Here is a 12480-nt window from a genome sequence, read left to right as displayed (position 1 = left end):
AGGAGGGTCTACTATTCTCTGCAGCTGACTGTACATGATGTCTTTAACTAAGTCAGTACATGATGTCGTTAACATCATGTGTTGACTATCATGAATTTCTGTCAAAAAACGGTTGATTGTATCGATTACTTTCTTACCTTTATCCCTTTCTTTCTCAGCCTTCTGCAGCTCAGCACCGATATGCTCCAAGTAGTCAGGTCTCTTCGTCAGGTCCACTATAATCCCTATATCGTCTTCCATGACCAGCTGCATGTTATCATATAGGAGGTCTTGTAGGTACTCGGCGGCTTCGCGGTATCCAGCCTCTCGGAGCTCCAGCATTAGACATTCGTGGAGTGGTAACTTACGCCTGGAATTTGTAATTCAGTCAGCCGGCCGGTCTGGCGAAGTTGGTAGTGATCCTGTCTGTTAAACCGCGGTCCCGGGTTCGAATCCCGGTAAGGGCATTTATTTGTTTATTTGTTTATTTATTTGTGTGATGATATTTTGTTCCTTGTTTTATATGTACGTATATAAGTATTTATTTATCTATATAAGTATGTATATCGTCGCCTAGCACCCATAATACAAGCTCTGCTTAGTTTGGGACTAGATTGATCTGTGTAAGGTGTCTCCCAATATTTATTTAATTAAATATATGAGTACAGCCACAGAATATTTAAATATACGGTTGTACTCACATTAATACTTGTATATCGCTATTGGTGAAGTGTTTCGAGTCATATGGGAGAGATGGAGACTTCATCAGGCATGAGTGCTCGCTGCGGCTACACTCCCTGGACCAATACATATCGCCATTAGCGATATATTAACATAAGTAGTTACAACCACATATTTAAATAATTAGATATGTCGCCCGCAAGTTTAACGTCCATAAATAAATATTGGGGGTCAACTTACAAAGATCAACCTAGCCTCCAAACTAAGCAAGGATTCTACTATCGGTACTGGTACAATATGCATAACAATAAATGCATAGGTAAATAAATAAATAAATATTGGGGACACCTTACACAGATCAACTTAGCCCCAAACTAAGCAAAGCTTGTATTATGGGTGCTAAGCGACGATATACATACTTAAATAGATAAAACATACTTATATATAGAAAACATCCATGAGGAACAAATATCTGTGCTCATCACACAAATAAATGCCCTTACCGGGATTCGAACCCAGGACCGCGGCTTAGCAGGAAGGGTCACTACCGACTGAGCCAGATCGGTACTTGTATAGATAGATAAATACATAGAAAACATCCATATCGCAGGAACAAAATATCTCTGTTCATCACACAATAAATGCACTTACCGGGATTCGAACTCAGAACCATCGAATGAGCAGGCAGGGTCACTACCGACTAGGCCAGACCGATTCGAGCTTTGATTTGTACATTCAAGATATTATCACTATCACTAATACAAAGTAAATTGTATATATTGCAAAAAATTGTTAGCTGTTAAGCAAAATTAGTGTAATATTAGATTTATATGAAAACTAAATCTGGGAGAGGACACTGACTTCTGTAACACAGGTTTTACCTAGCAGGGACCTACACACCTGGCTGTACGGTATATTTGCTCAATAAAAATATTTTATTTTTATTTTATTTATTTTATTATCGAGTTCACAATACTTTCTTACTTACCTCCTCACTGCCTTAGAGTCTAGTGCATCCATAGCAAATATAAGTCTGTTCCTCATATTTTCCACACTATTCTTCGTCATGCATGCCATCAGCTTCGGCAGTTCCCGCTTCTTAGGAAGCTGAGAACTGGACACGGCTGCCATGATTCTTGCACTATTTATCTTCTATTTAATATTTACCTATTTTAAATAAACAAGACTGTATAAAAGTGAAATTGATTAGATCCATTTGTTACGTAACTGTCAATTTTGGCATTTCGTTTTTTTTTTCGCCTGATTTTTCATGCGAGCTTAGATAATATAATACCATTGTATCAATTCTCTTTGGTACGAGTTTACAGATGTATTGCGAATGGATTTGCCTTCGTATTGTTATGGAAACGTACGAACGTGTCATGCTATTTCAGTCAGTCTCAGTACAAGATGTAGGGTGCATTAGGGTAATTCCGAAAGTCGTCTAATTTTGAAAGTCGCACCAAAATCACCATTACTTCCATCATAGCAAGATTCCCCTTTCGGAATTTCCAGAGCATTTCTGTCATTCGGAATTACCCTAATGCACCTTACTGACATTAACTGAACTAGCATGACAAATACGAACGTTTCCGAAGGAAAGCCTTTCCGCACTACATCTGTACAGGCTTTGATGCCTATGTGAATACCTACTATGAATAGAATAGAATAGAATAGAATAAACATTTATTCGTGAACACAGACAAGACAAAGAACACATAATAACAACAAGACAGAAAGTAATGAAGTGCCACGAAATGGCCTCATCTCAGCGTGTTGCTGGTGACTTCCGTTCCAGCGCTGATCTTCCGATGAGACCATCAAGTGAGAAAGATATACTATGAATCATAGAGGAATACGAAGGGAAGAGTTGTAACTCCATACATCAGTAAATGCGAGTTATTTGTAGTGACATCTATCGTCATTCACTCGTTAATCACGCGCCAACTAGCGTAAATTATCAGTACTGCTACTCGACACTAGGTGCCGACAGTGTTGCGTTTGCCAAAAATGTAATATTAAAACAGTTTACACCTTATATTATAAGCTGAAGTAATTGAAAGCAAAGTACTGATTAATACTATTGTAATATTAGCTAAAAATTGTTGAGCAATAGACTTTTTGTTCGTCGTGACGTCTATTGACAAGTAGCAGTACTGATAATTTACGCTAGTTGGCGCGTGATTGACGAGTGAATGACGATAGATGTCACTACAAATAACTCGCATTTACTGATGTATGGAGTTACAACTCTTCCCTTACTTATTTCCTCTATGCTATGAATAGTGATTTGTGTTAGTGCTATAAGAATTGCTCCTCAACAATAGTCAGGCGCTAGCTAAACCAGTGAATGAACATGGAATGAACAATTTTAATTGTCATCGCTCACTTCCATATCGATCTTTGTACAAGAAACATCTTTTTAACTAAATTAATTTTAAATGTAAAGTTTGATTTGCACCAGTATATCTTCCAATGATGTAACAACGAGTATTGACAATTAACCCTTTAAACGCTATAACCCGATAACCGATAATATAAGACACACAAAATCAAAACAATATCCTGCACGGTACTATGGTATTTATGGTCGCGCGATAGACGAAAAATATCAGGCTTATGTCCCTATCGCACTATTAGTAAGTGCGATATTGGAACAAAATAGTCCCACCAAGATGTTTTATCATTTATCGCGCGACCATAATTGCCTGCCTGGTCATTTCGCCTATAGGTTTGATAAGAAAAAAATCGTATAACTTCATACGCCGCCGGCGACACGAGCACGGCTCGGTGAAAAATTCAAAGCGGTTTAAATGTTACGTAAAAGTCTAGGTCATAGTCCGACCAAGCTAAGTTGGCAGCATTTTTGATAGCCACGCCTGCATGCAGGGGTTATTAATAAGCAAACGTCACAATTTCATAGAAGTTTTACATTTCATTTTGCTCCGGCGAGACTGTCTTGATCGCTGTCAAGCTTGCTACAATACAGATGTGGTGCAAAAAAGTTTTCCTTCGTATTTTTCCGGAAACGTTCGTATTTGTCATGTTAGTTCAGACAGTCTCAGTACGTCTTGTACTGAGACCACAGATGTCATATATACCATAGATCAAGCAAACGTATCTACTTAGTTTTTTTTATAGTTTGTAAGTTGAAGTCAACCAAAACATAAAAAATGCCTCGTTACGTGATATTCAATTGCAACAACACAAAAATTATGAACAATCAAGAGCCTGGGACATATTTAAAATTACAGGCAAGAATCAACTTTAGTACAAAATTTGACACGCTCGGCCCCTATACAAATATATGAATTTGTTTCTTCTATCTAAATTAAGTTCTGTGACTGAGACTGACTGAAATAACATGACACGTTCGTACGTTTCAGTAAGAATACGCAGGATTTTTTTTTCAATACACGAGAAGGAAAATACATTTGCACCCGTGTGTAACACAAAACTTTTCCCTTTTATCTAGCGAGGAAACTACCATCGGCAGCACTGTGTTAGTTGTACATTTGTAATCCTTATTACAAGGGCATAAAGCCTAAAGATGACTAGTTAAGAGTGTTGCTGTTAGTACAACTCAATAAATGCGTTTATCACTGCTTCCAGTAGTTCCACAGGTAGTAAATCATCTTCATTAATAGATTCACCTACTTGTATACATTTTAAAGATGTTAATTTGAATATATTCAAGGTCAAATTACTTTATCCACGAGTAGATAAAATGCGTTTTAACCCGCTGACATTAAAGGATAAAACACGTGTTTCCAAGGTAGTGAGAGGAAAAATTTTAAACCATATTTTCCTCCTGCCGCATTAATATCATATTTTTCACAGGCGCTTATTACCAAGATCTATCGACTGTCGAGAAAACCCTCATAAAGAAAATTGTGACAAAACCACATCTTATTACCCTTATATGGGCCTTGTTAAATTTTACTGGCTCCGGGAATGTTAGGAAATTATGTCCCGAGGGGCTTAGTTTCCAGTTTCGGGTAACAAAGCTGTCGTATTACGGGCGTGGTCGTAGATTGTAGAAACCCGTAGATGACGGGTACTAGTATGTGACGTCATTATGGCACCACTTTCAGTCATCCTTCTTGCGTTATTCCGGCGTTCGCTACGGCTCATGGGAACCTGGACTGGAGTCCGTTTTGACACAGATATTGGTTCCTGAGTCATGGATGTTTTCTATGTATATAAGTATTTATATACATAGAAAACATCCATGTCTGAGTACCCACAACACAAGCCTTCTTGAGCTTGCCGTGGGCCTCAGTCAATCTGTGTAAGAATTTATTTATTTTAGATCTTTTCTCCTAACAAAAACTTGTCAATCATACCCTACGTTACCTTATATGGCATCAAGATGGTATGCTTCAGTTCACATACGTTTATTTAGATCCTGCCTAATACCTTCAGTCTATTTAATATTTTGTTATTTCTGTTATACGGGTGTGCTCATATAAAGCAAACCGAACTTTTGACCTAACAACGCTACAAAAGTCTGTGAGTTGTGGAAATATTCTTGGGGGTTACGCTTCGGTCATCGGTTTCTTTAACATAATAAAGAGATGCCAACACGAACGGGAGATTTGGCTAGGTTCTGAATGTATTGTTAGCTGTATTAGACGGGCGTGTCGAGCCATTCGTATTCTGTCGGACCTATTCCCTGTAGCCTTACCGCGTAGTTTTACCAGTTGAACCATTGGGAATTTTCTTCCCAATAGACTTACTGATTGTAAAACTTTGCTTTTTTGTACGAAACCAGACGTGACAACTGTTTCGACGGAGCCCCTCTCCGCTGCGCGGGGCTCTTATTTCTAAATTGTTTGCCCTTCGGGCATTTATACGTACCTAACAAACCTAACCTACCTATTGCCTAGCCCTTACTACCGGTAAGTCTATTGGGAAGAAAATTCCCAGTGGTTCAACTGGTAAAACTAGAGACTAAGAGGGAATAAATCTTCTCGAGGCCTTTCTGTCGGACGGCGTTCTGAGCAATTACCACGAGTTTTGGAATACTCGGGTAGTTGAATATACCCGCCTATTGAAATTGGCACCTTATGTATGTTTTATGTTATTTATGTATGTAGTAAAAGCCCGAAGTAACAACAAATATTTCTCACCTCGGGCTTTTACCAATCGGTATTGGTAAAACTTAGAATTTACCAGTAAAACCTAGGTTTTATCGTACTTCGTCGGGTTTTTACAGTAACAAATATTTTTATAGAGTGGAATATGAGTGGAATTCCTTGCCGGCGGCTATATTTCCGAGCTCATATAACCCGGCAACCTTCAAATCAAGAGTGAACAGGCATCTTCTGGGCGAGCTCACTCCATCGTAAGCCACGTCTTTGCCTTTGGCTAGTCTGTGGTCAAGAGTAAGCCCATTTATAATAAAAAAAAACAAACAAACAATAGTTATTTGTTTTACAAGGGGGCAAAGTAGTTGTTTAACCGCACGTCGGAAACACGTGTTTTGTCCTTTAATATCAGCGGGTAAAAACGCATTTTATCCACTAGTGGGTAAAGTAATTTGACCTTGAATAAAGTCAAATAAACTGCTTCAAAATTCATCACACCAAAGTACTGAATCATCAAAATAAATCAAATCCATCAATTTACAATATGTGGATTCAAAATCATCATTTATAGGTAAAAAGCAGCCATGATAAACATCGAGTTTTTGTATGAAATTACTTTATATTGATTTAGACTAACACGATTTGCACTCAAAAGTTTTGAACAAAACGGGTTAACTCGCGTGCAAATGTACATTTACTATTAGGTGTTAAAAAATGGCCCCTGCGCAAGGATTCAGGAAAATCGTGAAGCGTTCCACATTTTTGGGCTATAAATGCTCGTGGTTCAACTATAGAATCCTTTTGTTCTAAAATGCTACTTTGCCCCCTTTGGATTCAATTTTGCATCTGTTTTCGTTAAAATACAACTTTACCAGTTGGTGTGGTGAAAATACCTTTTCATGCCTTTTCCGCGAAGTTTACGCTATCATGGTAAAGGCTCAGGGTGCGTAGCTGAATGGCACAAACGCTCACGAAACGGAACGCTCGTAGATATCTATCTCTATCGCTCGTGCATATTGGCGGGACAGAGCAAGACTACCTTTCGCGGCGTTTAGTTTTCGTTTCGCGTCGCAGAAATGCCATTCGGCTACGCCCTACGGCACCAGTAGTTAGTAGAAACAACATCCAAATCGTTGGTCGTAATTGCCGCGATCCCGATATTCTCCCGGGGCCCAGACGAAGGCTTCAATCTACATTTAGACGCGTATACAAATTAGATTGCTAAGATAATAGGTACCATTGGAAGTCATTATTTACATTAAGTGGGTCATTTATTTGACTGTTGCGTTTGGTATTGTTGAGTTGTCTAAAGTATTGATAGACAGCTTAGCACTGGTCCCACCGCGAGCTAGTAAACTATGAGCTATCGGCTATAAAAACGAACAAAAGATAATCACTCCCGCGTAAATAAAAGAGACACGGCGATGTTTATAGCTACTCGCCCAGCGGTGAGCTATCATATCAATATCGCTGTGTCTCTTTTATTTGCACGGAAGGGCTTATCTTTTGTTCGTTTTTATAGCCGATAACTCATAGCTTACTAGCTCGCGGTGGGACCAGTGCCTTAGTCAGATATCTAAATCGGTTTATCCGTTCAGGAGCTACGATGCCACAGACACACACAAACAGACAGTCAGACTTATAACACCCCGTCGTTTTTGCGTCGGGGGTTAAAAAGTATAATAAGCTTACGTGTATATAAGTGCATAAAACTAAAGCAAATTCCATAGTATAAGCTGATATTCGAAGAATTGCAGGCGGATTTGCGGCAAAAATGTTACAGGCGCTTTCTGCATTTCTCAACATAAACCCTATTTTATTTAGTTATAAGTTTGATGTGTCTGTCTGTTTGTCTGTCTGTGTGTGTGTTTGTCTGTGGCATCGTAGCTCCCGACCGGATGATCCGATTTAGATTTAGTTTTTTTGTTTGAAAGCTGAATTAGTCGGGAGTGTTCTTAGCCATGTTTCATGAAAATCGGTCCACTATGTCGGGTTTTTTTTTTTTCAAAATTTTAATTTTGTGGTTAGGTTATTTATATTCGTTTAACCTCATATCTCCTCCTAAGTTCAAATTAAATCCAGTTTTGAACTCTTATAGATATAAAAAAAAGTTCCAACAGGTAAGGTAGCAACATCATCATCATCATCCTCCTTACGTTATCCCGGCATTTGCCACGGCTCATGGGAGCCTGGGGTCCGCTTTGACAACTAATCTCAAGATTTGGCGTAGGGACTAGTTTTTACGAAAGCGACTGCCATCTGACCTTCCAACCCGAAGGTAGCAACATATCAACTTTAAAAAGAGAGTAACTATTATAAAAGCTAGAAATAGAAATATATTGATTTAAACTAACACAATCTTCACTCATACGTCGGGTTAAATATAAAACGTAAGTTTTACGTGATTAAGTCCCGTTTTAATTTAATAATATGAGAAATAGAAATGTTTAATTTGCTAGGTTAGTAACCCTTTCGAAAAATAATGACGTGCTAAAAGTTTTACTGCAAAGTTATCAAGGAAATATATTTGAGGTAAAATGTTCGCCCAACTTCAGTAATAAAACGAAATGACGCTCATTTGTAAAAGTAATAATATAAAAAAAAGGACACGTACGAAATCGTAAATTTTACTGCGACTTAAGCCAGCTCAGAGTTTGAGTTCAGACTTGTTTTTGGCTAAAGAACTTCGAAGCATTCGATATAAATAAATAAATATTGGGGACACCTTACACAGATCAACCTAGCCCCAAACTAAGCAAAGCTTGCACTATGGGTGCTAAGTATACACCGTGTTTCACTTAACACTAAAAACCTGAAAACAGTTTGTTCAGAATCGAGAGTAGAATCGATTGAGCTATAACTTGATGGGGGTAATATTTTTATTTAAATTTGTATTATTAGTTATTTTTTATGTGCCTATTCTATTGTACTCGTAAGACAAAATTGTGTATATCGCATTGCTAGAGGTTGTTTACCTTTTTCAGTATTTAGGGGTATTAATACTGGCTGGTTACTTGGACGATTATTTTTTCCGCTACGAGTTTGACGTTGTTTATCAGTTTAATCTTAATGTTTATCATAAAGTCATAACAAATTGAACTCGTATGTCGTTAAACCTTATGTCGTTGCAGTAACGTACACAAATAAATAGTTTTATGGTTTATGGTGGAAGTTAGCAATTATTTTATTGAGTGTAGAGCTAAAAGTCAAGTAGAGGTGTACAGAAAATTAAAAATTCAATTTAAAAAAAGTAACCATCAGATTAAAAGATGAATACTCTAGATGAGTTTAAAAAAATAAAAATCAGTTGGGGAGAAAAGGTTTTGAGTGTTACCGGAAACACGTTGTAGATACTTAAATAGACCCTGACTGCTAAGCCGCGGTCCTGGGTTGAAATCCCGGTAAGGGCATTTATTTGTGTGATGAGCAAATATCTGGGTTCTGCACACAAATAAATGTCTTACCGGGATTCGAACCCAGGACCGCGGCTCAGCAGGCAGGGTCACTACCGACTGAGCAAGGCCGGTCGTCGATATATTGCTAACAACTTCATAAGCCGCTCGAATAAATACTACAATGTGGGTACCTAACAATAGTTATTAATTTTACAAGAGGGCAAAGTTGTTATTTAACTCGTGCCAATATTGATACCCGAGCAAGCGAAAGATTCCAACATTGAACCGCGAGCGCAACGAGATTGATGACCAATATTACCCCACGAATCAAATTCACCCCAGTAACAAGTCAGTAACAATTTCTCTATCTGAGGAATTCGTGACTCGCAAATCATTTCGCTATCCTGTTGACGCCCAATGTACTGAAGTACATTTGGTTTCAATGGAATTTTAACTTTCATCTAAACAAATAAAATATAATTGCCTTTATTTCTAAAATTTTTTGAATAAATGAAATTGAATTCAATCTCAAATACAATAAAAATCAAAATTCCCTAGCAAAAATGTTGTATGGTGGGCGCTACGAGTCTATTACAGGTGACTGAATAAGATGGTATCATGAAATATGATCTTTTGTGGGCTTAAGAGAATCATCATGTTTCTTGTACATAATTTATCTAATCAATTTACTTGGCATCAAACAACGGCATCGTCGATATCAAAATTACATTTTGTACAAGTTACAATATTTTGACTACACCAACTGGTAAAGATCAATTTTGCTATTCGAAAACGGATAGCAAAATTTCATTTTATCCACAAGAGTGCAAAGTAATTTCATACAAATTTTAACTTGATGGCTTGAGCTGGCTGGCAGAATTTACCTACAAATAATTATTTTGTATCATAAATGTTGAATACGATTGCTGTATTTGATTCAGTTTCGTGTTTTATAGTCAGTATTTTGTTGTGTTGGTGTGGGGAAAAAAATTGCGTTTCACTTGGTGGCAAAGTTTGTTTAACCTACGTGACTTGAAACCCTTGCAACGCTCAAGATTCCACTTTTTGAACCACTCGCAACGCTTGCGGTTCAATATTGGAATCTTTCGTTTGCTCGGGTATCAATATTAGCACGTGCGGTTAAACAACAACTTTGCCCCCTTGTAAAACAAATAACTATTGTTGCTTAGTATAAAGCTTGGTCACAAATGTATGACAATTGTCTAGAGGGCGCTGTTATTCTGATGTATGGGTAGACAGTTCAGTATTGTATGAAGAAAATAGTTCCAATAAAATCCCGCTACGTGGCGCGTAGTCATATATTTTGGGTCAGACTTTATCTATACTTCCATACTAATATACTAATACTAATAATAATATAATGTTTTATATTGTTTTGTAAGTGTTTATTTATTTTACTTTTATACTCATATTGTAAAAAACCTAGCTTAAGAGAAAAGATAAATAAATGATATATTATAATAATTATTATAAATGGGAAAGTGTGTGTGTCTGTTTGTTTGTCCGTCTTTCACGGCAAAACGGAACGACGAATCGACGTGATTTTTAGGTGGAGATAGTTGAAGGGACGGAGAGTGACATAGGCTACTTCTTGTCTCTTTCTAACGCGAGAGAAGCCGCGGGCAAAAGCTTGTATTATAAAATGCGAAAGTGTGTGTGTGTCTGTTTGTTTGTCCGTCTTTCACGGCAAAACGGAGCGGCGAATTTACGTGATTTTTTAGGTGGAGATAGTTGAAGGGACGGAGAGTGACATAGGCTACTTCTTGTCTCTTTCTAACGCGAGAAGCCGCGGGCAAAAGCTAGTATTATAAAATGCGAAAGTGTGTGTGTGTCTGTTTGTTTGTCCGTCTTTCACGGCAAAGCGGAGCGGCGAATTTACGTGATTTTTTAGGTGGAGGTAGTTGAAGGGACGGAGAGTGACATAGGCTACGTTTTGTCTCTTTCTAACGCGAGCGAAGCCGCGGGCAAAAGCTAGTATTTAATAGTTGGGCTATTGATTAGAACGCATGGGTTGGTGGTATTGGGTATAATCAATCGCCCGAAGCGCTCTTAACCAATAGGATACATAAATAATGATACACAGAAGACACTTTATCTTCATTTACTCTTACGCATGGACGCACGCTAGTGTATCGTATATGTAACATGACCAATTTCATAATATATTACATGTTTTTTACAAGCGATTAAGTCCCGATTTTAAAAATAATGATGTGTAATAATCGTGAAAGTTTAAATCAGTGTTTTATTTGCCTTGTTAGTATGTTAGTTTGGGTCAAAACGTAGAAGCTAAATTTGACCCACTTCCCGGTTTTTGATTGATCTGAAATTTTGCACACATATGTAAATCACGTGACAATGCAATATTATGGTATCATGGAGCTGATCTGATGATGGAGCAGAAAGGTGGTCATAGGAACTCTGTTATGAAACGTCGTATCCCCATCGAGTAGGGGTTTTTGTCTGCTGCTTTCCAAGGCGTTTCTACATTAGAAACGCCTTGGAAAGCAGCAGATGACTGTTGTTGAAAGAAAGGTACAGTCGGCGATAAAAGCTTGTTCCAAAGATGAGATTTCCTCTTCCCCTCGGACCGCCCCCGTTGGCGCACGCATCTAATATAATCCGTGTCGTTTGGTATTTAAAATAAATAAATCAAATTAAGAAGTTATAAATCCGCTACAAAAATAGGAGTGCATAAATATAAAGGAGCTTAGAAGATAAGTCAACTATACACCGCCTGCGTTCTCTGCGCGCCTGGTACCCCGGACCGTGAGTTACAACGTTTTGTATTGTTACTTTGGCTGCGCGTAAGCGCCGTCCAATCAGCGCCCGCGCACGATCCCTATTGGCCCGGCTGACCACTCTTACCGGCGCGCGATAAGACTAGTTCCGACCACATAAGATAACGCGGTACAATAGTAATGGAGAAACAGACGGAAACCTCTGCAAGCTTATTATCGCCTAGTACAATGTCTGACTCTGGAGCGTTGAACAAGTCACAATCGGAGTCCGATTTGAGACCAGGAATGCATGACAACAGCAATGATCCGTTGAACTATGTCACTACGCGCTTTAAACGTAAACATAATGAAGACTTTTTAGGCGACCAGCCGGCGTATCATGCTTCCAATTTTATCACTTATCCACGTGGATAAAGCATCCGTCACGCTTTTGCAAGTATGTCAGTGTGAGAGTGACAGATGTCTTATCCACGTGGATAAGTGATAAAATTGGCAGCATGATACGCCGGCTGGAGCAGTTTAAAAAAGAGATGATGGCTCTAATGACGGGTTTAATACAGCCACAAACTCTAG

At 38.3% G+C, this 12480-nt stretch overlaps 1 protein-coding gene across 1 annotated transcript; it reads right to left on the bottom strand.

The window, feature by feature from the left end:
- Positions 1–11: 11 nt before the first annotated feature.
- On the bottom strand, positions 12–1791 carry LOC125228641. Its single transcript, XM_048133298.1, has 3 exons — positions 1649–1791; positions 138–349; positions 12–28 (listed from the first exon to the last, which is right to left on the bottom strand). Exons 1-3 carry the CDS (start codon positions 1789–1791, stop codon positions 12–14), a joined length of 372 nt encoding a protein of 123 aa, XP_047989255.1.
- Between the last annotated feature and the right edge of the window lie 10689 nt (positions 1792–12480).

This window comes from Leguminivora glycinivorella, chromosome 8 (genome assembly GCF_023078275.1).
Source record: "Leguminivora glycinivorella isolate SPB_JAAS2020 chromosome 8, LegGlyc_1.1, whole genome shotgun sequence".
Taxonomy (NCBI): domain Eukaryota; kingdom Metazoa; phylum Arthropoda; class Insecta; order Lepidoptera; family Tortricidae; genus Leguminivora; species Leguminivora glycinivorella.
Note: the sequence above shows the minus strand (reverse complement) of the source record. Positions and strands in the feature narration are given on the sequence as shown.